The sequence below is a fragment of the Loxodonta africana genome, chromosome 12, assembly GCF_030014295.1.
Source record: "Loxodonta africana isolate mLoxAfr1 chromosome 12, mLoxAfr1.hap2, whole genome shotgun sequence".
In the NCBI taxonomy this organism is placed as follows: domain Eukaryota; kingdom Metazoa; phylum Chordata; class Mammalia; order Proboscidea; family Elephantidae; genus Loxodonta; species Loxodonta africana.
Genome location: NC_087353.1, coordinates 84,580,264 through 84,607,596, shown reverse-complemented (window position 1 = coordinate 84,607,596; position 27,333 = coordinate 84,580,264). Strand labels below are relative to the sequence as shown.

Sequence of the window (27,333 nt, the reverse complement as noted above, 5' to 3'; positions counted from 1 at the left end):
TATTGGTCATCTCAACTTTGTAGTGAAATGATTTATCGGAGATCTTGAAACATTTTATAGGTCCTTATACATCTTTTTGTGCTGCTTAGGTTTGCAAGTTCAGCATGTAAAGATACTTTACTATTTTGTCTTCATTTAGAATCAGTTTGAGAGAAGGCTTCTTGTTATGGCTACATGATCTTAATAGCCACTGTGATTAGTGTTGTTTTTACTTACAGGTTACATAAAACTTAATATCAAAACTGCTGAACATAGATTTCTATTAAAAGACATATTTAGAAGTCCATTCTTAGTGTAGAACAATATTTAGAGAATTAAACACCAGATGTGAGTTGGGGTATTTCTTACCAAGAGTAACTGTTTTGATTCTTCATTATCGCCACTTGCCCCCTTTCCTGGGGTTTCAGATTGAGAACTCTTGGCTCTTTTACTTACTCTCATTTTCTTGATTTACTAGAAGAGCCCCTTTCTGTTTGCTCCCCAACCCAGAACAATTTGTGGCTCAAGCCTGTGGTTTTCTCCTTGAAATAAAGTCTGCTTTCTCCTCCCTCAGAGCAACATTTTTCAGAATGTGGCCCACATGCATCAGAGTCCTCTGGCTGCTTTTCAGAGGTGCAGATTTCCAGACCCCTGCTGACAGTCAGTCGTGGGGGTAGACCAAGGGAGTTTCCATTTGTACCAAAATTCCCCGGTTGATTCTTGTATTCAGCAGAGTTTGAGAACCTCTCTCCTACTGGATTGAGGGAGCAAAACATCCTATCTTTCTTGGCATCCATCTCCTAGGTTTCCTAACAGAGTGGAATTAGCCAAGTCTCAGGTTTTTTTTTTTTTTTTTCCCTCTTTCCTTTCATTCAGAAAGGAATGGTTTTCTGTCTCTAATGAAAGAGACATTTTCCATTTCCCAATAGAGCTAACTATTAGTTATTGAATTTAATGCTCGTTTGATACAGTGAGCCCTTGAGCAGCTAGTGGGTTCAATAGCTTGCTTTTGAAAGAATTGTATTTGGAGTTTAAAAATCTTAGTTTATCCCAGAAACATTTATTCTTCCCGCCCCCTAATGTTTCATCAAGAGAAGTTGAAAGAATTGTACAGGAAATAACACATTTAGCTACCACCTAGATTCTGCAGTGAACATTTTTCTGTATTTGCTTTATCATACATCCATTTGAAACATTTACTTTAACAAAAATTATTTTTAAATAAAAGCTTAAGGTGGTTTTATCATTACAAATTTTATAGGAAGATCCATGCCAACTTATTAAGATAAATTATCAAAACAGCAGGTTTGTTTAAGGAAAAAAAAAATCTTATATGCTACTCATTTGGGAAAGTATTATATATTCTTTATAGACAGTTTGGAAGTATAGAAAAGGAGAGGGGAAAAAATCATTCATAATCCACCCACTCCATCCTACCCCCAAAGCAAGTGGTAACCAGTAAACATGTTTTGGTGAACAGTCTTCCAGCCTTTTTTCTGTTAATAGACATACATTTTTATAACAAAATTGGGATACATTCTGTATATGTATTGTAGTGTTTTCATGCTTCAAATATCTTAAATATTTGTCATTAAATACTCTTCTAATCATGGTTTTTATCATCTGTGTTGTATCTCTTCTTCTATGTTGGATCTTTATATTGTTTTCAAAATTTTTGACATTGTAAATAATGCTTTAATTGATATCTTTGTGTATAAATTTTTATGCACATCTTAGATTATTTCCTTGGGATAAAATTGAAGGTCTGATCTTGATTCTTTTTTTGTATGAAAAAGTAATTCTGGTCTGTCCTCAAGCTTTTGTTGGTACCTTGTCCATTTTGTCTATTTTAGTCCATAAGCTAAATGGTCTTTCTGACTTGTTTCTTTGCCAACAGGTTAGTCAAAGTCACTCTGTATGGATCTCAGATAAAACTGTACAACATTGAGACTGCTGTGCCATCAGTATTGAAACCTGACCTCATCGATGTGTAAGTACAGAGTTTGGTGCTTCGTACAGCCTCGGGGAAGACCTGTGTTACATGCCCCAAATGTTTTGTGAGATGCAAAGGAACATTACCGGCTATCATAAAGGGAAGAAAGCTCCTCACTCCATACCGAGAAAGAGAAAGAGCTTGTTTGTATATCTTAGGGTGGGGGTGGTTGAAGTAAGAGGAATTTGTCAGGTAGATGAGAGATGGGGTGGGAGGTATATGGAGTAGGCATTCCAGGAAGAAAGAACAGCATGAAGTGAGGCACAGAGGTTGCAGAGTCACACATTTAGGGAGGTGGTGAGCACTTTGTGTGGTGGAAGGTGAGGCTGGATAGGCATGGCAGGACTAAAATGGAAAGTGAATGCCATGAGTCTTGTCCTGTAGACCATGACTGAACCTGTAGAGTACAGAAGGATTACTTGAGGAACACATTCCCCAGACGTTCTGATTATAGCAGGATGACACTAGGTTCAGGGATTTGCATATTGAACAAGAACCTTAGGTTATTTCGAAATGAGACATCTAGGGACCACCCTTTGAGAAACTCTGTTGAAAGCCATTAGGAAAGTGTCGTGATGGAAAGAGATGGGGAGGGGTGGAGGTTGAAGGAGTGGGGCTGAAGATGGGGACCTTATGTCAGAGAATACACTGGCCAGAAGGCCTGCTCTAGACTAGAGCAGTGATGGGCAAACTACAGCCTGTGCCACATCTGACCCGCCCCCCTGCTTTTGTAAATAAAGTTTTATTGGAACACAGCTGCATCCATTCATTAATGTATTATCTATGGCTGCTTTTGTACTACACCAGCAGAGATGGATAGTAGTGACAGAAATTTATAGCCTGAAAGGCCATGTATCATGTATACTGTTTGTTTTTTTTAAAACAGAAAACATTTGTTGACTTCTGCTCTGGAGCATTCTTGAGCTGCAAATTAGATAAATGATGGGAAGAGAATCTGTTTACCATAGTGATTTTAAAATTATTTTGGGGGAGATATTGCTTTCCTCTTGAGAATTAGAATCAAAAGCTTCTCCCCAGAAAGATGCTAATTTTCTCATAAACAAAGCAGCTTGCACACAGTTTCAGGAAGTTATAGGATCTCTCCTTCCAGCCTTGAGATGCAAGCTCTGTAAATTTGGTAGATTGTCTGAAATTTTCAGACCCCAAAGGCAGACTTTGATCTTCCTCCTTAGTTTCAGCTCTTAGAACTTAAGGATAAAATGAGCAGTAGAGTCTAAATATAAGATAAAAATACCTGCCTGGTCACTATGAATTTCCAACTCCAAGTAGTAGAGCCAACACCCTTATACTCTTCACTTAGAATGTCCACACCTTTCACCTCGATTCACCAGTTAATATTTTGCCCCATTGGCTTTTGTTTCTTATGTTTTCTTTCTGTGTACACACATGCACACACACATTGTTTTCTGCTGAACTGATTGAAAATAAATTGTAGACAACATGCCACTTCACTCATGAATCCTTCAGCGTGTATTTCCTGAAAACAAGGCCATTCTCCTACGCAACCATAATGCTGTTATCACATGCAAAACATTCACTGGGTACAATACTGTTATCTAATACATAGTCTGTATTCACATTTCCCCAAGTGTCCCAGGAATGTTCTTTATGGGGTTTTTTTTTTTTTTTTTTTTGCATCCAAGGCCCAACTAATCACGAATCACACATTAAATTTCATTGTCCCCTGTAATCTAGAACAATTCTCCCAGTTGTGCTTGTGAGCGTGTATGTGTGTTTGGGAGAGAGACTGACTGACTTTTTAAGATCAGACCTTAATTTTTCTTTTTTAAGGATATCCTGTAATTGGATTTGTTTAGTTGTGTCTTGTATGTTAGATTTAGGTTAAACATTTTTGGCAGGAACACTACACAGGTGGTGGTGTGTGCTTCCTCTTGCATCATCATATCAGGAGGCACTTAATGTCAATTTGCCCTGTAATTGTGATGCGAAGTTTGATTTTAAAATGGTGCCTGCCTATATCTTAGCTCTGGCCACCGAAAGGTTCTAGAAGCAGTGCCACCCCAGTAGCAGTGCGGCCCCTCATATCCAAGGTTTGGTTTCTAAAATGCGTTCCCCACTAAGAGGAACCAGAACTCCTTGGAGAAATGGCCCCTTCCAGGTCTGGGGCAGGGTGGTCCTAGAGAGTCTTACTGAGCCAGTGAGTGAGGAAGTGCTCAGTGAGTATTGCGAATGCATGAAAAGGTTGCAGGCGCTGGCTTGGAAGGGTTTTTCCTGGTTACATTTGGCAATCAGATCATCTAGAAAGAATAAGAAGGAGAAAGAAATGGAATGTGTGGCCAATTGCCTCCGTGAACAACTGCTTCCTTTGCCATGAGACCAGAAAAACTGGATGGTTCCTGGCTACCATTACTGAAGTTTTGATCAAAGATTCTATAGAAGAATCCTGATCAAAAGGGAGAAAATGCAAAACAAAATTTGAAATTCCCTTGGAATCCAGATTTTCTGGAACCATTGAGGCTGGACCAACTCCTGAAACTATTGTCCTGAGATAATCTTTAAACCTTAAACCAAAAATACCATGTGAAGTCTTCTTAAAACCAAACAGTAATTTAACTAGTAAAGAATGTCTGCCTTGAGCATCGTGCTCTTTTAAGATCTATCTGTGTGGGATCAAACTGACAACAGCAGTTCGAAAAATTAGATAGGAAACTTAGTGGGCAGTGAGTTTATGTTAGTGGGGGAGGAACAGTTAAGGAAAGGAGGGTGAGGATAGTTGCACAGCTTGAAGAATGTTAATCGGTGTCATTGAATGATCCGTGTAGAAGCTGTTGAATTGGTGCTTATTCTGCCATGTATATCCTCAGCAACAAAAAAATAAAATTATTTTTAAAAAGACCAAGAAAAGAATAAGGATGATAATGGGTTTTAACGTATTGAATTAAAAGAATCTATGCATCCATAGTGATTTAAAAAAAGATGGGGGAGGGAAAGCTCTTTTTTACAGAAGAATGCCAGCTAATGAATAGAAAGGGCAAGAGAGAAAAATCACCAGTTTGCAGTCTCCAGCATGATAAAGATTTAGGCAGGGATCCTTAATGGATACCAAAACCATGGATAAATAAATATTTGTTGGAGAACAGTGTGTAGTCTCGAAGTATCACCTCACAGATTATTAATTATTATAGAAAGAAGAGAAATTCCATTTAGTTCTTTTAGAAGAGCTGGTGTTTTGAAGCTCTGAGAACTAACACCTTGTTTAAGATTTATTGCGTATTATCTTCGGTGAGCTTTTAGGATGTATATTTTGTTATGTGTATGAGGCAGCACAAAATTTGCAGAAACCAAGCAGGTTTTTGCCACCTCACAGATATCCTCTAGGTAGATAATAATGTGTGGTGTCGTAGAAACTTAAACTTGAGAATCTTCCTTCAAAACTTTATTTATAAAGCTGTAATACCTGGTAGTTGTCTATACTAGTTCCGAAGTCAACACATTATCGTTTACAGCTCTTCGATTCTGTTTTTATATTCTTGCCATTCTTTCAGGTGAACTCATGTATCAAAGAAAGGTTGAACAAATCCAGTAGACATTTACTAACTGCCTACTGTGTTCTGGGCAGTGGAGACAATATTTAGATGATGAGTGTTGTAATTTTTAGGTCCTGCGTGAGCAAGTAAACAACTTCCATGCTGTCACTCGTGTCCTGGAGCAGTAAACACACGGAGGGTGGCATTTTTTTTCTCCTGTGGAAGCAGGTTTAATGCTAATATATTTTGACCATGACCTTTAAAATTGCATCTTTTTTCCATCTTACAGGCATGCTCAGTCCCTGGCCGCTCTCCAGGCTTACTCTCACTGGTTAGCACAGTATTACAGTGAAGTTCATCGGCAGAATACACAGCAGTTTGTTTCTCTGGTCTCTACTACCATGGACGCCATCACACCTCTAATCAGCACCAAGGTATTGAACAGCAAAGGCTACACTTTTTATCTGTCTGTCTTTCTGTCCATATACCCGTTTATTATAAAAACAAAACATTACACAGGAGACTGTAATTCTTAGCACTGTCTGCATAAATTCAAATAGTGTTAGCTTTTTAGACCTTTAAGTTCCACATGAACACATATTAATTGTAAAAAAAAAATATATATAGTGTTCAAATTTATAGACAGAAAGTTATAGTACTCTTTAATCGTTTTCTCCAGGACATTTTCCTTCTCTAGGTAGTCACTGTCAGCAGTTTGTTTTATATCCTTCCAGACTTTTCTGTGTCATTACATACGTAAATAAAAGCAGGGCCACAACAGGAGGACCCTGATAGACTGGGAGAAAAATGTGGAACAGAACCTCAAATTCCTTAAAACAAAACACAAAAAACCAGACCTATTGAACTGGTTGAGACTGGAAGACTCCTGGAGACTGTTTTCCTGAGATGTTCTTAAAACGTTAAACCAAAATTAACCCCTGAGGTCACCTTGTAGCTAAATAACAAATTGGCTCAAAAAATAATGAATATCACCTGTCAGTACTTTGCTTCTTTGAAAAATCACCTGTATGAGACCAAACAGTCAACAATGACTTTAAAGCAAAGATGAGAAGAGAATGTAAGGGGACAGGGAAACTAGAGTAGTGGAAATGGAACAACCAGAACAGAAACAATGAGAATGTTCATGCATTGTGAAGAACGTAACCAGTGTCACTGAGCAGCTTGTGTAGAAATTGTTAAATGGCAGCCAAAGCTACTGTGTAAATCTTCACCGAAAATGCAGTCTATTATTTTTTTTAAAAATTAGAAAAGCAACTTCATTTCTTCAAATTGCCCAGTACTGTTCTGTACTGTGGATGTATTGTAATTTTTCTACTGATGGAAATTTAGCTTTTTAAAATTTTATATGGCTACAGTGAATAGCCTCATATGTATGTCTTTATACACATATGCTAGCGGGTCTGTAGAATGAATTCCTAGAAGTGGAATTGCTGAGTCAAAGGCTGTAAAATTTGATAGATTCCATTAAATTGTCCTCTAAAAAGACTGCCAGTTAATACTGCTAGAGGAAATAGATGCTTGTTTCTCTTACTTTTTTTTTTGTAGTTTTAATCGTGTTACCATTTTGTACCATTTTTAACAGAACAGTTTATTTTCTGTATGTTTATGTTATGTTTATTATTATAATTTATAAATAGTTATAATATCCTGTGAGGGGGTTATTCCATAATTTACCTACCATTGCTAAATTTTTAGGCTGCCTCAGTGATTTTTTAAAAAAATTATTATGAATAATTTTGAAATGCTTATATTTGTGAATATTACTTTATGCTTTTAGGTAATTTCCTTACCATAAGTGGGGACTCTAGGAAATAATAATATTTCTTTCCTAAATACTTTTACATGCCCCCCAACTCTGTTTTGGTGTGCTGTTTTCACCACAGTCTTACCAGCATTAGGTTCTGTCTCTTTTGCAATTTGAAGGTGACAGGATGGTACTTGACCCAAGTTTTCCATAGGCATATTGCGGTAAAGGATTGGTGTGGTTGATGGAGTGCAGAAGGAGGGGGCCAGGGAAGATTATGGCTTTGTTGGAGTAAGAGCAGTGAGATGAAGAATCCTGAGTTGTTTGAAGGGAAAGACTTTCAATGATAGGCCAGGGAGTTTGCCATGTGATTTAACAGCTGATAGGGAGCTACCATAGATTGTTCAGCGGGTAGTGACTGAGTTCAAACATTTCAGTGACTGTGAACAGGGAGAAACTGGAGTTAGTGATACTGGCTTAAGAGCAGGAACTGTGGACATGGCAAAGAAGTGTGGACACCTTGCTGCCGAGAGTCAGCATAGGAAAACTTTGAGATATTGCCTAAGTGGTATATTTGGCAGCCACGAACCATATTAAGCTTGTGGTTGCCTTTTGAGAAGGGCACATCATCAAAGCTCTTTTGATACCACACTCACAGGGATGCAGTGAGCTGACGTGTCCTCTTCCCTCCCAGGTCCAAGACAAGTTGCTGCTGTCTGCGTGCCACTTACTGGTCTCGCTAGCCACCACTGTGCGGCCAGTCTTTCTGATCAGCATCCCCGCAGTACAGAAGGTGTTCAACAGAATTACCGATGCCTCTGCCCAGCGACTTGTAGACAAGGTGAGGTCCCAGGGCTGTCCCAGGATGCCCAGAGCTGTGTGGTTCAGACCCAGGGAGGCCGAGGAAGAAGAGTCTGGCTTTTGTTTCTGCGCTCCAAGCTTACAGGCCATGCCAACACACACGGATTTCTTAAGTGTGTGGCCCTGATGCAGCCTCCTTGGTCTCTCGTGATGCCCTTCCTAACACAACTAGTCAGTTTGCCAATTCAGACATGAAAGAGTTCCTCCTGGACAGGTGCCACTTCCTGGTCTTTGAAAGAACTGGTAATGTGGCCGGCATTGTGGGAGTCCTCTTTGCATTTGTTTTGGTTTAAGACAGTCTGGGTTTTTTTTGTTGTTGTAATTTGTTTGTTTCTCCTTTTAGGGTTGAGAGGCTCCAGATAGTTATTAGAATCCTAGGAGGCTAGAATTTTAAAAACAAACAAAAAAGGGGTCAGACCGAGGAGTGAGAGCAGTTAGTTCAGAGCGCCTGGGATGTAAACATTGCTGCGGACCTGGTGCCAAAGGCACATTGATTTTACAAGAGATTCTTCTGAAAGCCTTGTTCTCAGTAGCTCCTCAAAGGGTATCAGAAGCTAGCAGCTGAGGGGCAAGTTAAACTCTGTGATTTTCCCTGTGTAATGCTTCCAGTGCCAGAGGGGAAGGGAAGGCACCAGAAGTGACTGTTGAGGGTGGCTCTGGATTGTGCTAGACCCAGACTTGGTGTTATTTCTTCATTTCTGTTTCCTCTTGGGTTGCCTTAGAGTTGGACCAAAGCTCCAGGCTCAGGCTGTCGGAAAGGAGTCTGGGGGCCTGAGTGTGCAGTGGGTGCCAGAGGCTGTGTCAGGGTGGGAGGGACTGCTCTGCTATCTGTTGCTCTTTGACCTTGAATGCCTTCGATGATCCCTTCCAGGCTCAGGTGTTGGTGTGCCGAGCCCTCTCTAATATCCTGCTGCTTCCATGGCCAAACCTTCCTGAGAATGAGCAGCAGTGGCCTATGCGCTCCATCAACCATGCCAGCCTCATCTCAGCACTCTCCCGAGACTACCGCAACCTGAAACCCAGTGCTGTCGCTCCACACAGGAAGGTGCCGCTGGATGACAGTATGTATCGTGACGGCAAGTCCAGGGAGATAAGTGGGCATGGTTCTCCCTTTTTGGCAGATGAGATTGGCACTGAGGCTCCTGAGGTAAATTCAGTTGTGCATAGTCACGCAGTTACTAAGCGGAAGAGTCAGACTTGGGATGATAGAATCCTGCTTCTCCATGGAATTCAGTTAATCAGCTGGACATATTTTCTGAATGCAGGGCGACCCTTCTCTTACTTTAAATGTAAAAAACGCTGGAGACCCAAGGGGGAAAAAATCTATAGAAGATACTATTAATGGTGCCTCCCATTAATAAAATAAATCCTATAGTAGTTATTGATCCATTTTAGATACATGTATAAGCAAAAAAAAAAAAAAAAAACATAAAGCAGTTCATCCCTACAAACTAGGAAAAATGAATTTAAGAACTCTGTCTTTTGAAATGGTTTTTAACTTTTCTCAAATGTAAATTATTTCAGAGGCTTTCAGAGAGCTTGGTATCTTTCCAAATGGTACTTCAAGTCTAATTATTTATATTAAAAGAGGAAGAAAAAAAGGAATCAAGAAAACTCAGTATTTCAAGTAGGAGATAATCAGATTTCTCTGAAGAATCTTTTGGAAATATTTTAAAATAGTCAGTTTTCACAATAAGAAAATTTATTGTTAAATGGTATCATTTGTAGAATGTCAATAAAAAAACATTTTATAATCAGGAAAGCTAATATATGCTTATATGAAAATATTAGAATAGTATAAAAAAGGAAAAAGAGACTCCTAAATCCTACCAGTTTTAATATTTTAGAAAGCAACTATTTTAACTTGTTTTGGTCGTTATCTTCCTTTTTCTATTTTAAAATATCTTTTATAGTTATATAGTTGGAATAAGAATAGCTGAGTCGTTGAGGGCGTATACTATGTGCTAGGTGATTTTGTACCTACCAGCAAATCTCTGGCTATGCCAGCATCAGCCTTCAGAGTCTGGTATTTGTCTGATCGTGGCTCTAAGTGGTTTACATTCAGTCATCATTCAGAATCGGCTCAACAGCAACTGGTTGATTAATTCACTGAAATTTTCACATCAGCCTTATGAGTTAGATACTGTTTATTACCCTGATTTTATCCCGGAGAAAACTAAGGTATGAGAAGATGAAGAAAGTTGCCCAGGGCAGGTTGTGTAGCTGTTGTGGAATCATATAAACAGGTTAATGGTTTTCTTTTCTCACTTTATCTTACGTGGTAACTGTATCAGTCAGAATAGGCTAGGTTATGCTGTGTGGTACCAAATAACTCCAAAAGCTTAGTGAAAAGAATTGTCAACATGCCCAGCTTGGGTCAAACGGGAGGTAGGTCCTGCTCATTGTAGTCCCTCAGGGCCAAAGGTGATGACGGTTCCATTTCAAAGTACGTTTCCATGATCCCTGAGGCACTGGGAAGGGAGCATGGTGAATTGTGTAGTAATTCTTAAAGCTTTGCCTAGAAGTGACTCTTAACCACTTCTACTCACATTTCATTGGATAGAGCAAGTTACATGGCCATGCCTAACTTCAGAGGGGTGGGGAAGTGTGGTGCCACCATGTGGTGGAAATACTGGCTGGATGGCAGTGATTTCCACAGTGAACGTCATGAAAGGACATAGTTAACATTTGTTGAGTGTTTATTGTGTGCCAAGCACAGGGCTAAGAGCTTGATAAGCATTATTTAATTTAGTCTTTCCTATAGCTCTTTGAAGAATATCTTAAATCGTCCTTATCCCATAAGTGATGAAATGAAGGCTTGGAGAGTTGTTTTTTTCCTATCCCAGTTTTATGCTTGGAAAAAAAAATTCAAACCTACACAAAAGTTGAAAGAATAAGAAAATAAATCTTTCACCTGCATTCACCAATCTTGCCACTTTTGCTCCCCCCAATCTGCATGCGTGCACGCACTTTATCTTTTGACTGAGCCGTTTAAAGTTGCAGGCTTTGAGACTTTTCCCTGAATGATTAGCGTTTGTTTGTATATGGAACACGATATTCTCTTATATAACTAAAGCACCATTAACACAACAAAGATGTTTAATGTTGTTCTAGTAATGACATTTAACATGTGGAAAAACCCACTGCCATCGAGTCGATTCTGACTCATAGCGACCCTATATGACAGAGTAGAACTGCCACATAGAGTTTCCAAGGAGCGCCTGGTCTTAACATGTGGACCACATTGAAAATTTCCCAGTTGCTACCAAAATATCCTTTTTTACTATTTAAAAATCCAGGGTACAAGCAAGGTTCATGTGTTATATTTGGTTGTCACAGCTCTTTAATCTCCTTTAATATAGAAAATTACCCCGTTTTTTGTCTCTCATGACATTGACATTTTTGAATTCCAGGCTTTTTTCTTGTAGCATGTCCCTTATGATCTGGATTTGTCAGATTGTTTCCTCTTGGGTATATTCAGTTTGAATATTTTTGGCAAGAATGCCACATAGGTAGTGTTGCATACTTCTTATTGTATTGTTTCTCTTTGTCCCATTTTTGGTGAGGCTTGGCTTAATTACTTACTTTGGGCAGTGTCTGCCAGTCTGTCCATTGTAAAGACACCTTTTCTCTCCAAAGCCTCGAAGGTCTAAGGTGCCTAGGACCATAGAGAAAGCGATGGGGTCAGGAGTGAAATTTGGGTCTATATGGCTTCAGATCCTGTGCTCTTAACCGCGTTGCCTCTTTCTTCTTAAAAACATTGTTTTTATGCTTATGTTTAATGGCGGTACCACATTCTGTGTACCCATTTTCCTGTAATTACATATCCATGGTGCTTTCAGTTTTTCACTTGTACATTTTTGTAAGTGATTCTTGCTTGGGTCTTGTTTCAGTTTCCTTCAACTTTTGTCAGAGGTCAGATTTTGGTCTTTTGACTCTACCAGCTTTTTCCCTAAACTGCTTTGCCTATGCCTGTGAGTTCTTGAGAAATGTCTGCGCCAAGTACAATTTCCCGGCTTGGTAAAAGTCCACGTGCTTATGCAAGTTGTGAGTGAGTGGATCCTTAATACGTAGTGTGGGTGTGCTTTTCATCCACTTTGCATATGTCACCATGACCAGCCTTTAGTGGACCTGGTCTGTTGTGAGCCATTATTTCACCCATAATCAGTTCTGTGAGTGAAGTGTTATCCACATTTTCAGATGAGGGAACTGAGCCTCAGAATCTATCTAGCAGCGCCAGGAGTCGATGCTGATGCCACCCACCTCCAAAGCATATGTTCTTTCTGCTGTCGCTTTCTTTGGAAGCTGCTTCAGCCCCACAGATGCTGGTGAGCTCTGAGGTTCAGGGTGATTCAGAGAGTGCTGCTAAGCGGAGGGCAGAGCTCTCAGCCTAGCTCTGGTTTGGCCTGTGGAAGTCGGCCAGGGTTGAGGGTGTCAAGGTCAGACTGAGGGGAGCTCCAAGTCTAAAAGGAAAAGAAACCCCACTGGATTTATGCTGGGGAATAACATTCCCCGCACCTCTCATATGCCAGGCACTTTGCTAGAACCCTTCTCAACCTTGTCTCTAATCTTCACAGCAGCCCTGCAGAGGTGGGGCTAGTGGCTGTTCCCAGCATTGTACTGACAAGAATCCCGCTGCAGGTGATATAGCCAGCTAGTGATCATCTGCGGTTCATATCCAGGTTTCTCTGATCCCGGGACATAGCTGTTTCCTCAGTACTACTGCCCTGTCGTCTGCCACAGCCTCTGTTTTCCCTGTGTGCTGTATGGGATTCGTAAGAAGCTCATCCATCAGTGCATTGTTAGAATTGACACCTTGCTCACAGAACTGAGAATGAAATAAAATAATGGCTCAATAACATAGAATACAACATAGTAATAATTATTATGTATATATTGTCTGGACACAAGTCAAATAGGCCAGGGACTAAACGGACAAGTTATTCCTGAACCCAGCACCATTGGATGTTCGTGGCAAGGTAACTGGATTACCAGGGTAGAGTAGCATTTAGAGTGGAAAGAAAATGTTGCTCTCTATATGTCTGTTCTTAACTTGTGGTAATCACCTTGCAACACTTATTTTCTTATCAGCCTGTGTACCATCTTTTAGTTGTAAGGTAATTTAGTTGTAATTACCTGAGGGTAAATTTGGTCCTTTCTTCTCTGTGGACTTGCTTCTAGTGGGTAAAGGCAGGATAGAGGCAAAAAAAAACTTAGCAGGCAGGCAGGCACCTGCAGTCCTGACAGTAAAAAGGAAAAAAATGAAAAGGATATGGAAAGAGAGAGGGATATTTCTAACTTAATCAAGAGACTTTATATGTTGGTTTAGCAAGACTTCTGTGTGATTGCCGTCTTAATACCTTTGCAAATTTCCCCCCATTTCCTATGTTCTCTCACACCCAGCTCCTTCCTCAGACAAGTCATAACATGCACCTTAATCTTGATTTGCAGCCAAAGTGATTATCCACCAGACACTTAGTGTCTTAGAAGATATTGTGGAGAATATCTCTGGGGAATCCACCAAGTCCCGACAGATCTGCTACCAGTCGCTGCAGGAATCCGTTCAGGTCTCCCTGGCCCTCTTTCCAGCTTTTATCCATCAGTCAGGTAGGAGCTGGCTCAGAGACTGCATTGGGGGATGGTGTTAACTGGAGCCAGAGTAACTGCTCAGATCTGTGAAGCTCACCGAGCTGGCCTAGTGCTTGAGTGAGGGGAAATGCGGCCCTGAAGGCAGAAGGGATAGTGGGGAGTCTGGGGCCAGGCACCCTGGAAGAGTGCAGCAGAGCCCTTGGGTTGGACCTTTGCACTTGTGCCACATGGCACTGAGTCACTTGGAACCTCTTTGCCCAGTGTTTGATTTTAAGCGTCTGCCTTCTTCCAGTACGGCACATAAATGGATGAGACTACTAGGGCGTTATACGAACGGGGAACAAAGAACTTTTTCAGACAGGTCTCCTTATTTACTTATGTGGTGGGGTGAGTTTTACTGAGCTTGTTCCCTCACCCCGCCCTATCACTGTCACTGGTGGAGCCTTCCAGCTCCGTGGATGTTCTTACCTGGCTCTCACAGGAGCATTCACAGTAGTCTTGTCCTGTGAGAGGAATGTCAGGGATTTTTCAGTCTATAACTGTTCGCTGATCTGATCACCTCTTGCAAGCAGAATGTGTGCGGTTAGAGCTAAAACATGCTATGCAAGATGGTTGCCTGCATCTGGAAGTGGAACCATGCTAAATGTAACCAGTGTTTTCTTCAATTAATCATTTAATGGATGAGGGTATGCAGCCTGAATATACCCTCATTATCCACTTTTAGCCACTTAACCTCTTACCCAACTGCAGGAATTATTGGTCATAGAGAGAACTGGCTAAGGCACTCAGGTGGTGACCCAATTGAATGGTTTCATCAGTGCAAGCACAAAATGATCCATCTGCAGGGAAAACTCAGAATGTCTCTGGATGTTGGACAGTGAGGGAGGCTTCCAGACACCCTTAATTTCCTGTAGCAAACCATCAGGCAGAGGTTCGTTGTACCAGAGCTATTTTCTCAGCATGTCCTTAATCATTTTCTACTTTCCATCATTGGCTCTGGTGGCATTGGGGAAATTTCTTCCAGCAGGAAGCCTTAGAGGGAGATGATAGTGCAGATTGCAAAACAAAGTTGATCAAGCGAAAGGCTCCTGTTTCTCCCTGTGTGCACGCCTTTGATCATTTGCTTTGTCCCTTTACTTAGATGTGACTGACGAGATGCTGAGCTTCTTCCTCACTCTGTTTCGAGGCCTTAGAGTACAGATGGGCGTGCCTTTCACGGAACAGATCATACAGACTTTCCTCAATATGTTTACCAGGTAACCACAGACCCACTGGCCGTAGTTCTCAGACTCCAGGTGAGAAGTAGTGGACCTGGCTACAAGCCGTGCAGTTGTTTGCTCCCCTTCTTCACTTACCACAGCATTGGTTTTCGTGCGAGGAAATGCTTCCTTGGTTATTACGTGGTTTTCTCTTGTCTGTAGAGAACAGTTGGCTGAGAGTATCCTCCACGAAGGCAGCACAGGCTGTCGGGTGGTCGAGAAGTTCCTGAAGATCCTGCAGGTGGTGGTCCAGGAGCCTGGCCAGGTGTTCAAGCCTTTCCTTCCCAGCATCATCTCCCTGTGCATGGAGCAGGTGTATCCCATCATTGCTGAGGTAGGAGGGGCTGTGGTGGTCCCCTGTGTTGCCTCCTGTTCCCTGACTGGGGAGGGAATGACATATTCAGCAAAAGGCAGTGTGTTTTAAAGTTGATTTGTTAGTTATTTTAATCTTCTAAAATAGTTTTTAAAAGAAAGAATGCCCATTTCACTCTTACTAGGATGGCTAAGATTTTTTTTTTTTAAAAAGCCCAAAAAATAACAAATGCTAGCAAGGATGTGGGGAAATTGGAACCCTTATCCATTGCTGTTGGGAATGCAAAATGGTACAACTGTTGTGGAAAACAATGTGGCGGTTCCTCAAAAAACTAAAGACAGAACTACCATAGGACCCAGCAGTTCTATTCCCAGGTAAATACCCAAAAGACGTGAAAGCAGAGACTCGAGAAGAAACTTGTACACCAGTGTTCATTGCAGCACTAGTCACAATAGCCAAAAGGGGGAAACAACCTAAATGTCTAACAACAGATGAATGGATAAATAAAATGTGGTACATACATACAATGGAATACTACTCAACCAGTAGGAGAAATGAAGTCTTGATACATGCTACAATGTGGATGGAGCTTGAAGACATTATGCTGAGTGAAATAAGTCAATCACAAAAAGACAAATATTGTATGACCTCACTTATATAAAAAGATAAGAAAAAGCAAATGTATAGAGACTGGAGTTTATTAGTGGTTGCCAGGGGTGGGAGGGAGGGGAAAAGGGAGGATTAATGGTGATGAAAAAATGACATTGATTAAGGGGAGGGTTGGACAGCCAGTTAATGTAATTGCTGTCAGTAAGTTGTACACCTATAAAAAGTTTGAATTGACAGAAGTTGTATGATACCTGTATTTACAACAACAACAAAAAAGCTGCTGAGGCTGCTTACATACAACCAAACACCTCATGGGATTTGATTCCTTGGTTTGGAGGTTTAGGATCATGCTTTCATGGAACAGCCCAGTTTTGGCGTAATACCTCCTAGTTTGTAGCGTAGTCCCTGGGGTCTTAAAAGCTTGCAAGTGGCCATCCAAGCACAACAGTTGGTCTCTATTCACCTGGAGCAATAGAGGAGAAGGAGAGTCAGGAAGAGGAGGCGGATATGAAACATGTGGCTAATTGCCTCTATGAACAACTGCCTCCTTTGTCCTGAGATCAGAAGATCTGGATGGTACCCGGCTACCATTACTGAACATTTTGATCAAAGATTCCGTAGAAGAATCTTGAACAAAAGAGGGAATTTCAGATTCTCTTGGACTCCAGACTTTCTGGAGCCATGGGGGGTTAATGAACCCTTGAAACCATTGTCCTGAGATAAATCTTTGAACCTTAAACCAGAAATACTCCCTGAAGTCTTCTTAAAGCCAAACAATAGTTTAGCTTAACTAGTAAAAAAAGATCTGCCTTCAGTGTTATGCTCTTTTAAGAACTGTCTACATGGGATCAGGAAACCGTGGTGGCACAGTGGTTGAGAGCTACGACTGCTAACCAAAGGGTTGGCGATTCGAATCCACCAGGTGCTCCTTGGAAACTGTATGGAGCAATTCTGCTCTGTCCTACAGGGCCACTATGAGTCGGATTCGAACTCGGCAGTGGGTTTGGTTTTTTTGTATGGGATCAGATTGACAATAGCAACTCAAAAGATTAACTAGAAACCTTAGGGGGCAGCGAGTTTATGTTAATGGAGAGGAACAATTCAGAAAAAGGTGAGAATAGTTGCACAACTCAAAAGAATGTAATCATTGTCACTAAATCGTGCACGTGGAAACTGTTGAATTGATGTTTTACTGTGTGTATTTTCAACAACAAAATAAATAAAATTTAGAAAGAAAAAAATACTGCATTTAAAGGGAAGAACTGTGTACAAGTTAATAGAACTAGTTTAGTGCAAGGATAATAGGCTCATCATCTCAAGGTTAGGTTGGTGAGTAAACTCAGTCTTCTGTGGCAAACAATTTATGACTTTAAGTGATTATATGAGCTTTTATAGCAAACATAAAAAATGTACTTTCCTATTTAAAACCTTTATTGTTGTTTGGTGCCGTCGAGTCGACAGAGTAGAACTGCCCCATAGGGTTTCCTTGGCTGTAATCTTTACTGAAACAGATCGCCTGGTCTTTTTTCTGTGGAGCGGCTGGTGGGTTGAAACCACCAACCTTTCAGTTAGCAGCCATGCTCTTAACTGCCGTGCCACCAGGGCTCCTTAAAAGCCTTCACAGTCACAAGGATGCAAAGCAAGTTCTTAGAACCATTCAGACAAACCTTCCAATGTTACAGGAAAGCTCCTTGCCATTAGGAAACACACTGAGCGTTGACAAGATCTGTCCAGACTAAGTAAGTCCAAATGCTTTGCATTGTTGAACACCCTTGGGCCCTGTAAGGGCCCCTGCTGTGGAAGTTTGTGACCTCTGGTTTCAATTTAATTTTAATCAAGTTTGAATTAATATAGCTGAGTTTTAAAATTTTTAATTCTGTAGAGACACCTGGAATAATGGGACCTGTCATGCTTTCCAGTGATTTGGAGATTTTTGGTTAAGTTAGAAAATATTGCTGAGCCCTGCCTCCCTCTCCTCTTGTGCGCCTCCCGGAATCCTAGCTGTCAGTAAGATGAGATGCGCCAGAGAGCAATTAGTGCAGTAGTCTGCAGTCTGCCTCTACCGAGCGGTCCTCTTTAATGTCACTTTCTGTGGTTCCTAAGTGCTCTTTAAACATAGACTTTCCTTTTCTGTAGAGGGCAGAACTGCTTGTAAGACATACAGATCCGCATCGTATTTGTCTTTAGCCTCAGAGGTTGCATAAGACCAAGCTGCCTGGGACAGCGTTTTTTATCCTGGAGGAAGGAACAATACAACCAAGAAGATGACAGGTCAAATCAGCTGCTTTATGAACAGAAAATCCATATTCCTAATTGTTCTTCCACTTATAAGCCTTTTATCCTGGCTTGAAAAGCTGAATGTGTCCATCAGAAAAGGGGTCCCTTAGCCCTGACCCATGCATTCTGTCTCAGACATAGGCCCTATCTCTGCTGAAGCACTTTTGGTTTGAACTGACTCAGGGTAGCTTGATAGTTCATTGTAGGAAATGAAAGGCGTGCGGGTGGAATGCTGATATCTGGCTGTTTCTAGGTATCTCTTAGGCTCATTTGTTGCCGGGCCCAGGCTGAGTGGCTCCCTGAGCGGCAGGAAGGAAAGGTTTTGAGAGTCTCTGTCTCCACAGCGCCCCTCCCCTGATGTGAAGGCTGAGCTGTTCGAGCTCCTTTTCCGGATGCTGCATCACAACTGGAGGTACTTCTTCAAGTCCACTGTCCTGGCCAGTGTCCAGAGGGGGATTGCTGAGGAGCAGATGGAGAATGAGCCCCAGTTCAGTGCCATCATGCAGGTACATGTAGTGGGTACCATGCAACAACATAAACAAACATATTACTGATGCAAACAACAACATGGATGACTTTTAAATACATTATGCTTCGAGAAAGAGACCATATCCGAAAGGCCACATACTATGTGTGATTCCATTTATTTGCCATTCTAGAAATGGCAAAATCTATAGGGACAGAGAACAGACCATTGGTTGCCTGGGGGTAGGGGAAGAGGATTGAATACAAAGGGGTGCAAGGGGGAGCTATTTGGGGAGATGAAAGTTCTCTGTCTTGATTGTGATGGTGGTTACACAACTGTGTTGTTTGTCAGAATTCATGCCGTGGTAAGTGAAGAGGGTGAATTTTACTGTATATTATCCTTCAATAAACGGGACTTTAAAAAAAAAAAAAAAGCCAGCCATTATGGGGATCCCATTACTGCAGCAGGAATTACAAGATTCCCTTCTCACAGCTTAGGTGCCCAGGGACAGAATGACAAAGCAGTCACCAGCTCATTCTAGGAAGGTTTCCTGAGGACCTTTGGGCTCACATTTCATTTACCTCACTTCCACAGTCACTTACTGTCGGAGCAGGACTGTTTGGAGATGTCGGGATGTGTGTCTTTTTGTCGCTGAACTAGAAACTTTACAATCTGGAAATTGCAGAGCAGTTTAAAAATTTGCTGTTGCTTAAGCCCCAGGTAGAGACAGCCAGTTGTGAAGGAGCTTCTAAGGATTTGTGGCTTATAAGACCTGGAATGCCAAGGAGAGGAGTGATTTATGGAGTGGGATTGGTTGGCTTGAGGGGAGCCAGGCAGACATTGGTGTCTCCTAAGATTGCCGAAGTATTTAACTAGAGTTGTTGGCGGATTACTTCAAAGCTAGGTCCCATGAAAGATCTAGAGGTTTATCACAAAAGGGGCAAGATTATATCAAAATAAAGAGGTGAGACTTAGTGGGGAAGATGAAGGAGCTAAGACAAAAGAGGAGCACTCTGAAGATCTGACCAGATAGACCAGAAGAATTGAGGCAGTGGGCACCCTCACCCCAGCCAGTAGCACGGGGACACTCAAGGAGCGTCAGTGCTTTTGACATAGGATAGGTCCCCTAGAAGGACTTGGTCTAAAGGTGTTTACATGCTGTTTCGAAAATGGTGGTCTTATTTCCTAGGCTTTTGGACAGTCCTTTCTACAGCCTGATATCCACCTCTTTAAACAAAATCTGTTCTACTTGGAGACTCTCAACACCAAGCAGAAGCTATACCACAAGGTAAGAGCCCCATCTCTCTTAGAAAGGCTCCTTCCTCAGAGTCAGCATGGGCTCAGGCAGAGCCCACCTTTCTGAGGTCTCTAGCTGGGAAACATGGACAGGGGGCAGTCTGGGACCTATGACGGGCTCCAGGGGTCCTGGATAGGCTCACGCAGCCATCGCTCACCTTGGTCTCTGCAGAAGATCTTCCGGACCACCATGCTGTTCCAGTTTGTGAATGTGCTGCTCCAGGTCCTAGTCCACAAGTCCCACGACCTTCTGCAGGAGGAGATCGGCATTGCCATTTACAACATGGCCTCGGTCGACTTTGATGGCTTCTTTGCAGCCTTCCTTCCAGAGTTCCTGACCAGCTGTGATGGTGTGGATGCCAACCAAAAGAATGTGCTGGGGCGGAATTTCAAAATGGATCGGGTGAGCAGAGAAAGAAACCAGACCAAAGGGAGGGCAAGTGTGTGTGGGCTCTCGGACCTGGTGCCTTTTCAGTGAGGTGGGGCAGGCTGTCTTGGGGGGCTTTGAGGGCCTCCGCGTGTGGTTTGACCCACTCTGTGGGCTGATGGTAGCTCATGCAGTGCCTGGATGACTCTGTGGTAGGCATTGAGGCTGGCTAGAGGGCCCATGCTCTTCCCAGTCTTGCCTTCTGTAGCACATATGTTCACAGTCGCAGCCATTGGAGATGACCCCATCAGCCAATTCCTGGCCCTGGCAATCTATCTGATTTGTCTTGGAGGAAGGAGAATCTCCATCTCAGCCTCTTTGTACTTATTCCACCCTGTCAGAGCATACCTTTGATCAGGGTCCTGCCGTTATTATTTTCTCGTGGGTGATGAGCCACCTCAGGAGCAGCGCTAAAGTCTAGTTGAGGTCACACTTGTGACTCTTCAGCCAAACTTGCAGACTTGCTGGCAGGCTGAGAAGATTGGTGTTTGGTAGCTGCATCTCTGGGTCCCCAGGGTTAGAGATGGGGCTCAGGCTCCCCTGCAGCTAGACCCTGGGCTTCCCTAGACTAGCTGAGTGCCTGTTTGGTGTTAACTGAGTGGGCTGGATGGGCCCTCATGGTGCGCGCCCTCTTGCCCCCGTGCTGCCCACCTCGTGGAGGTCAGGTGGGCTGTTCAGCCCGCGCAGCACTTTGTGTGGAAGCTGGAGTGGAGATGGCTGTGGACATGCGTGGAGCCATTGTTGCTGCATTTGGGCCCTGGGGTGCCTGGCTTCTCCTGCCCTAGACCCCCTTCCTGGGAGCTCACCTGCTTTCCTTCTTTTCAGATGTCTGTCGTAGAAGCCTCTCTGCTTGGCAATAGGCTCCTCTTGGAACTTTTCCTGTAGAATAAGTAGCTTTCCTCTTCTACTTCTGACACTTGGTTAAATTAAATCTTATCTTTCTACCACCTTTTTCTTGGCGTTTCTGCCTTGACTCCTATTGTTACTTGCTGGATCTCTGTACTTGAATAGCTTGTCCACAGTCCTAGATTTCAGCATTCAGTGTTCAGTATTCATATGGTGCCCTTGCCCCTTGCCTCTCCACTTTGCGATGTGTCAGGATAGTTTTTTCTTTGACTGAGCACTTATTCTCCTTTGGCTTTCTTTCCCTGAGAGCTGTCTTATTTTTGCCTAAGCTTCCTGAACTTCACTTCAGCCACTTGGATATTTTTCCTTCCTTTTCCTAGAGGCCAAATTCCAATATGAACTTGTCTATCTAATTATGTCATCACCTGTCAGTTTCTTGATCGAAAGCCCAAACAAAAACCAAATCTGTTCTGTTGAGGCGATTCTGACTCAACAGCTGCCTTGTAGGACAGAGTAGAGCTGCCCCATAGGGTTTCCAAGGAGTGGCTGGTGGATTTGAACTGCTGACCTTTTGGTTAGCAGCCAAACTCCTAACCACTGTGCCACCCATTAAACCTGTTGCTGTCGAGTTGTTTCCAATTCATAGTGACCCTATAGGACGGGGTAGAACTGCCCCATAGATTTTCCAAGGAGCACCTAGTGAATTCAAACTGCCGACCTTTTGGTTAGCAGCCATAGCTCCTAACCACTATGCCACCAGGGTTTCCTAATTTAAAGCAGTGGTTTCTAAATCTAGTTACGCATCAGAAGCAGCTGGGGTGCTTATTAAGAACACAAAAACAGACTTCTGGTGTTCCACCTACTTCAGGAAATTCTGATTTGATGTTTGAGAGCCACTGATTTAAAAGACATTCATTCCTCGGTTTGTTTTCTTGAGGGTGAACTAAGTAAAGCAATCATGGCTTCCATTCACCCATTCACTGTATTTGAAGCCTGCTGCCTCTCAGGCCCTGTGCCAGGTGCTAGGATACCAGTCCCTGTCTTCAGGGAGTCTTGGGGGGAAGAGAGGCAGTACGGCGCCCTCTGTGGGCCACACTGTCCCAAGCACTTCACATGTCTGGCTAGTTTAAGCCTTTTGAAGGGCAGGTACTGCTATTAACCCCATTTCATGGATGAACTTGGCACAGAAAGGTCGGCAGTTAGTTGGCAGTTACAGAACTGGAACTGGCAGAGCCACAAAGCAGGACCCAGACCTGGTTCTTCTGGCTCCAGAGCCTGCACATACCCCCCAGTAACAGGGTGGGCCGAGGCCACTCTGAGAGCTTGGCACAGAGACACTGACCTGGTCAGCTGGGCCCAGGAACTGGGAGGTGCCTGAGGGAACTTTGAACTGAATCCTGAAAGAGGAGTAGCAGTTAGCCAGTTAAGGCGTTGGGGGTGGGGGGATGGTGGGCATGGTAGATAAAAGCTGGAAGTGTCTTCAGCTGTTTTCTAAGCCCAGTCGTGCCACCTGGAGCTCCCCTCTGGCTCCCTTCTGCTGCTCATGGATTTAAGAAAGGGGCACCTTGGCACTCCCAGCCAGGACAGGGATCCAGCTCACTGACAGGGCTCATGTTCATTTTACTCCTCATTGGGGCCTACAAATAGGCATTCGATAATCCCAGTCACAAGCAGGTGGTAGAGTTCAGGTTTAAACTGAGAGGGGCTCTCTGGCTGCATAGTTGGGATGCTTTCTGTGCTTCCATGTGGCTCCCTAGCAGGACAGGTGTAGGGGTGGCATGAGAGATATTGTTTGCACATTGCTCTCAGTTGGTAAGGGCTGCCTGGAGCCCAGCCATTGCCAGCATTGCTGGGTATAGGTGCTGTCCCCTCGGTTGGCCACAGTGAAGGAGAAGGGTGTATCAGCAGACACACCGGTGTTCAAGAGCCTGAGCTCAGGAGCAAGCTTGCTGATTCATATCCGGACCCCTTTCCCTTCCTATCTGTGTGACCCAGGACAGGTTTCTTAGTCTCTTTGTGCTTGTCTCTTCATCCATAAAATAGTGAACATTAAACGAGCTAATACCTATAAACTGTTTGGAACTGTACCTGGCACATGGTGAATGCTATGAAGTATTTATTAGCTATTACTCTTTTCTTCCATGGTGCCTTGCCCAGAGTCTTTGCTGACACACAGTGCAAGAATGAGTGAAAATTTTGAGTTTTGTAAAATGTCTCCAGAGTGCGCTCTGGGATGGAAGCAGCTGTTGGGGTCAGGTGGGCTGGGTGGATAGGTGATTTGGGGCGTGGGATGAGGCAGGAGGGCCTGCAGTACGGCCAAGCTGCAGCTGTGCCCCTGCCTTCCAGGACCTGCCCTCGTTCACCCAGAATGTGCACAGGCTGGTCAATGACCTGCGCTACTACAGACTCTGCAACGACAGCCTGCCCCCTGGCACTGTGAAGCTCTAGGCTCGGCCCTGCACGCCTGCACGCCTGCTCGGCCTGCTTACCTCCTGAGGGACACCACCTTCTGCCGCTGCCACCTGCACCACCTCCACCTTCCGCCACAGATGTCTCCCAGATGAGTCTTGGCCACTCCTTGGATTCTCACACCCTGAGCAGCATTGCCTGCCCCCACCCCATCTCCACTCTCCTCTCCTGCCTCCCACCCAGAAGAACTGGCTTCAGGGTGTAGCTTAGCCCTGGTTGGCGTTCCAGTTCCAGGGTGTTAGGAGCAGGCAGAGGGTCGTGTGGCCAGACACCAGGGAGGCGCTGGGAAATCCCATGGGGTGGTCTGTGCAGAACATGTGGCTATCAGTCATGAGACAGAAATGCCAAGGACACTTAATGACAGTGGCACCTTCTCACCATTCCACCTCCCCCCCCCCCCCCCCGCCCTGGCCCAGCTGGCCAAGTAGAGACATGATGTCAGAACTATTTTGGCATTTCTTTCAAGCCCTCCTTCCCCCAATTGCCTTGAAGTCTCTGCTCTTTGTCAGAGATTTGCAAAGACTCATGTTTTTGTTGTTTTCTCATCATTCCATTGTGATACCAAGAAAGTAAGAAGCTTAATGAAAAAATAAAATGCTTATGTTGTTGTTATATAAACACTGGTTAAGAAGCTTCTTTTCACTCAGCCTCTTTCAGGCTAGCATCCAGGTGAGGGGACCATCCTGGTAGGAGGGTGGGGGCAGTGAGGACCCCAGGGTGGGGACCCTGAGAGACCATATCAGAGGAGGACTAACTTGTACAGAGTTCTTGCTACATCCCAGCCTCTTCTAGACAACATCTCCATGAAGCAACATGAAGAAACAAGGCCCCGTTTCTCATACGCAGCCAGGTGGTGGAGGTAGGTGTGGGGTCCAGCCCTGCCTGACCCCCATAGCACCTGTGTGTCCACCACCCCTCAAGGTGATAAGTATGGGCTCCAATGCCTTGACCTCCCAGAGAGTGGACCCCTTCCCAAAATACCCAGCCAACAATTGTCCCTCAGTAGACTCATGTCTCACTTGAGGTTGGCAGGAAGTTAAGAGCTGGGAGGTGGAGGTCTCTCGATAGACTACCGGAGAGTAGAGGCTGGAATAGGGAGGGGAGGACGAATGAGCACACCTGCGTAAAGGCTGGGACTCGGAGGCTCTTACGGTGTGTCTGAGAGCTGGGACCTCACCCAGCCGTTCATGTGTGGAAACAGTACTTGTCTTTGGAGTTTTTGGAATAGTCGCTCCCCCTGCTTTGGGTGTCAGAATGACTCTGGACAGGCAAGACTAGGGGAGATTATGATCTGGCGTACAACACCTGGCAGGAGGAGCTTCACTCACCTTAAAATGGGGGTGGGAATGCCGCATATAGGTGGGCGGGGGGAAGGGTGGACACTGTCTTGTTGGTAGGACCAAGGAGGAAGGGACCTTTGTAAGAATTACTTGGGCAGGGTTGGGGACCTGAGTGGGGTTTGAGGGGTGTGTGCGTGTGCGTGTGCAGCTAGCCCACTTTAGAGTTCAGAACGGAGGGAATTGAAACTCCAACCACACTTCTGCAGAAAGGAATTAACATTCAGTTACTCCCGGGCTATAAATACCACCTCACCTGTCTGGTAGGGAAGGCCAGGTGTACTGTCTATGCCTGACATCACGAAAGGGTTTCTTGTATACCTGGAAGTGGAGGGGCGAGGGAATGGGATTTGTCAGTCTGTGGCCCCACCCTTGGACAAGAGAACCAGGCTGGACATGGGGTAGAACAGGAAAGCCTGTGGAGTAAGGTGGAATGGGATGGAAGTTTTTTTAGACTGATGAGCATGGTCCCACCTGTTTGGGTGTAGTGAGCTTCCCAGTCCTTGGAGGCGTGCAAGCAGGGGCTGAGGACCTGCAGAAGGGTTTCCTCCCATGGGGGTTGGGGGTGGGGAACAGTTGCCCTTGAGTAGATTCTGACTCACGGCAACCCCATGTGCTTCAGAGTAGAACTGGTTCCATGGGGTTATCAGTGGCTGTGACCTTAGCGAAGTAGATGGCTAGGCCTTTCTTACAAGGCACTTCTGTGTGTATTCTAACCACCAACCTTTTGGTTAGACTGTTTTCATCACTCAAAGACTTCTCCTCGGGATGGAGGTTAAAAATATCTCTGATAAGTTTCCTTTTGTCTGCAGTATCACACATAAGGCCTGGCATGCTTAGGATGTATGGGTGGAATTGGATTGAGTTCCCAAGCCCTAGAAAAATCCAGGAGTCCTCTTTGCATTCTGCAGAAAGGGCTGGAGGAGGACTAGAGCTGGGTGACAAAGAGCCTTTAGATCAGTCTCAGATGGGGGCCAAGTCTGCCGGGGCCTTCTCCAAAAGATGGGCCTGCTTTCCTGCCTCCTGAGCATGGCAAGGGCTGTCCTGCTCCATTCTCCTGCCCTTGTCATGCCTGCCTTCTGGTTGGAGTAATTCACCCACAAAAGGTGCAGCCACTGGCTTCCAAGAGGAAAGGATCTGACGAAATCTTTATCTTCACAGTTTTCAGCATTTCCTACACTGTCTACCGTTGGCCTCATAAGATGGAGGGTTGGGTTTTTCTTTCTTCTTAACAGCATTTGTTTTTTTCACTTGACTATAAAATGTTTGTTGTAGAAGAATATGGGAAGAATGCAGAAAACTCTTAAAAAATAAAGTCATCGAATCCCCACTACCCAGAGAAAACCACTGTTAATATTTTGGTGAATTTTCTTTCAATATTTCTCTATATGTGTGCAAATATGTATGGTTTGGCTGTTTTGTTTTTTGTAAAATTGAGCTGCTATTGTTTTGTGATCTCTTTTTAAATCACACTTGTCAGCATTTTCTCATTAAATATTCTGCAAAAACACGATTTTTAATGGTATTCGATCATGTGAATATGCCATAATATCATTGTGTATATACTTTTTCTTTCACTACAGATGATGCACTGAACAGCCTTGTACATAAATCTTTGTGCTTGATCATTTCCACAGGTTAAATTCCTACACGTGGAATTGCCAGGTCAAATGTTTGTGAAGTAATAGGTATTGCTGGGGCCTGATTTTTATTTTGAAGAAGCATAAAAGTTACAGACTTTGGAGTCACAAAATGTCTGAGCCCTAAGGCTCCAGTGAGACCATCTGACCAAAGCAGCTTCTGGTTTTGTGGATCTTGGGGACTCTGATGCCCAGGGCCTCCCAGCTGGTTAGTGACAGGGCCTGCCAAGGTTAAGGACACAGCTCCATGCCTCCTGTCCTTTTCTAAGCAATGCAATTACCCCAGTGCTCCTCTCAGTTCTGACATCTCTGTAGGATGGTGGGGACCAGGAAGAGGAAAGGAGTTGATAGTTCTGGTATACTCCTTGGGCCTTGGTGGAAGAACCCATTGATTGATGGCTGTTTGTTAATTTAACAAACATTATTTATCAAGTGCCTCTACAAGCCAGGCCCTGGGCTGCCTTTGATGGACTTGGAGATAGTAAAACACAGTCTATGCCCTGAAGGAATTTCTAGACCACTGGGGAGACAGACAGGAAGACAGATTGTTACAGAATGATGTGGGGGAAGTTACAAAAAACAAACTCTACTCCCAACCCAGAAAACCTCTTCACAAAAATAGAAGAGAAAGAAAAGTTTTATTATTGAATAAGCATTAAACCAGAAGGCAATGTATCACAGGTGATGCGCTAAAGAGA

General features: G+C 43.7%; 1 protein-coding gene across 5 annotated transcripts in view; it reads left to right on the top strand.

The window, feature by feature from the left end:
* Positions 1 to 23,645, top strand: part of XPO6 (exportin 6) — a 126,324-nt gene extending 102,679 nt beyond the window's left edge. For all 5 annotated transcript variants that reach the window (XM_064295759.1, XM_064295758.1, XM_064295756.1 and 2 more), the window contains 11 exons: positions 1,877 to 1,969; positions 5,771 to 5,915; positions 7,941 to 8,087; positions 8,979 to 9,168; positions 13,559 to 13,714; positions 14,838 to 14,952; positions 15,118 to 15,289; positions 18,499 to 18,660; positions 19,810 to 19,908; positions 20,089 to 20,319; positions 23,536 to 23,645. In XM_064295759.1, coding sequence (XP_064151829.1) covers positions 1,877 to 1,969; positions 5,771 to 5,915; positions 7,941 to 8,087; positions 8,979 to 9,168; positions 13,559 to 13,714; positions 14,838 to 14,952; positions 15,118 to 15,289; positions 18,499 to 18,660; positions 19,810 to 19,908; positions 20,089 to 20,319; positions 23,536 to 23,637 — 1,612 coding nt within the window. In that variant the 3' untranslated portion in view covers positions 23,638 to 23,645. The remainder of the gene's footprint in view (positions 1 to 1,876; positions 1,970 to 5,770; positions 5,916 to 7,940; positions 8,088 to 8,978; positions 9,169 to 13,558; positions 13,715 to 14,837; positions 14,953 to 15,117; positions 15,290 to 18,498; positions 18,661 to 19,809; positions 19,909 to 20,088; positions 20,320 to 23,535) is intronic.
* The last annotated feature ends 3,688 nt before the right edge of the window (positions 23,646 to 27,333 follow it).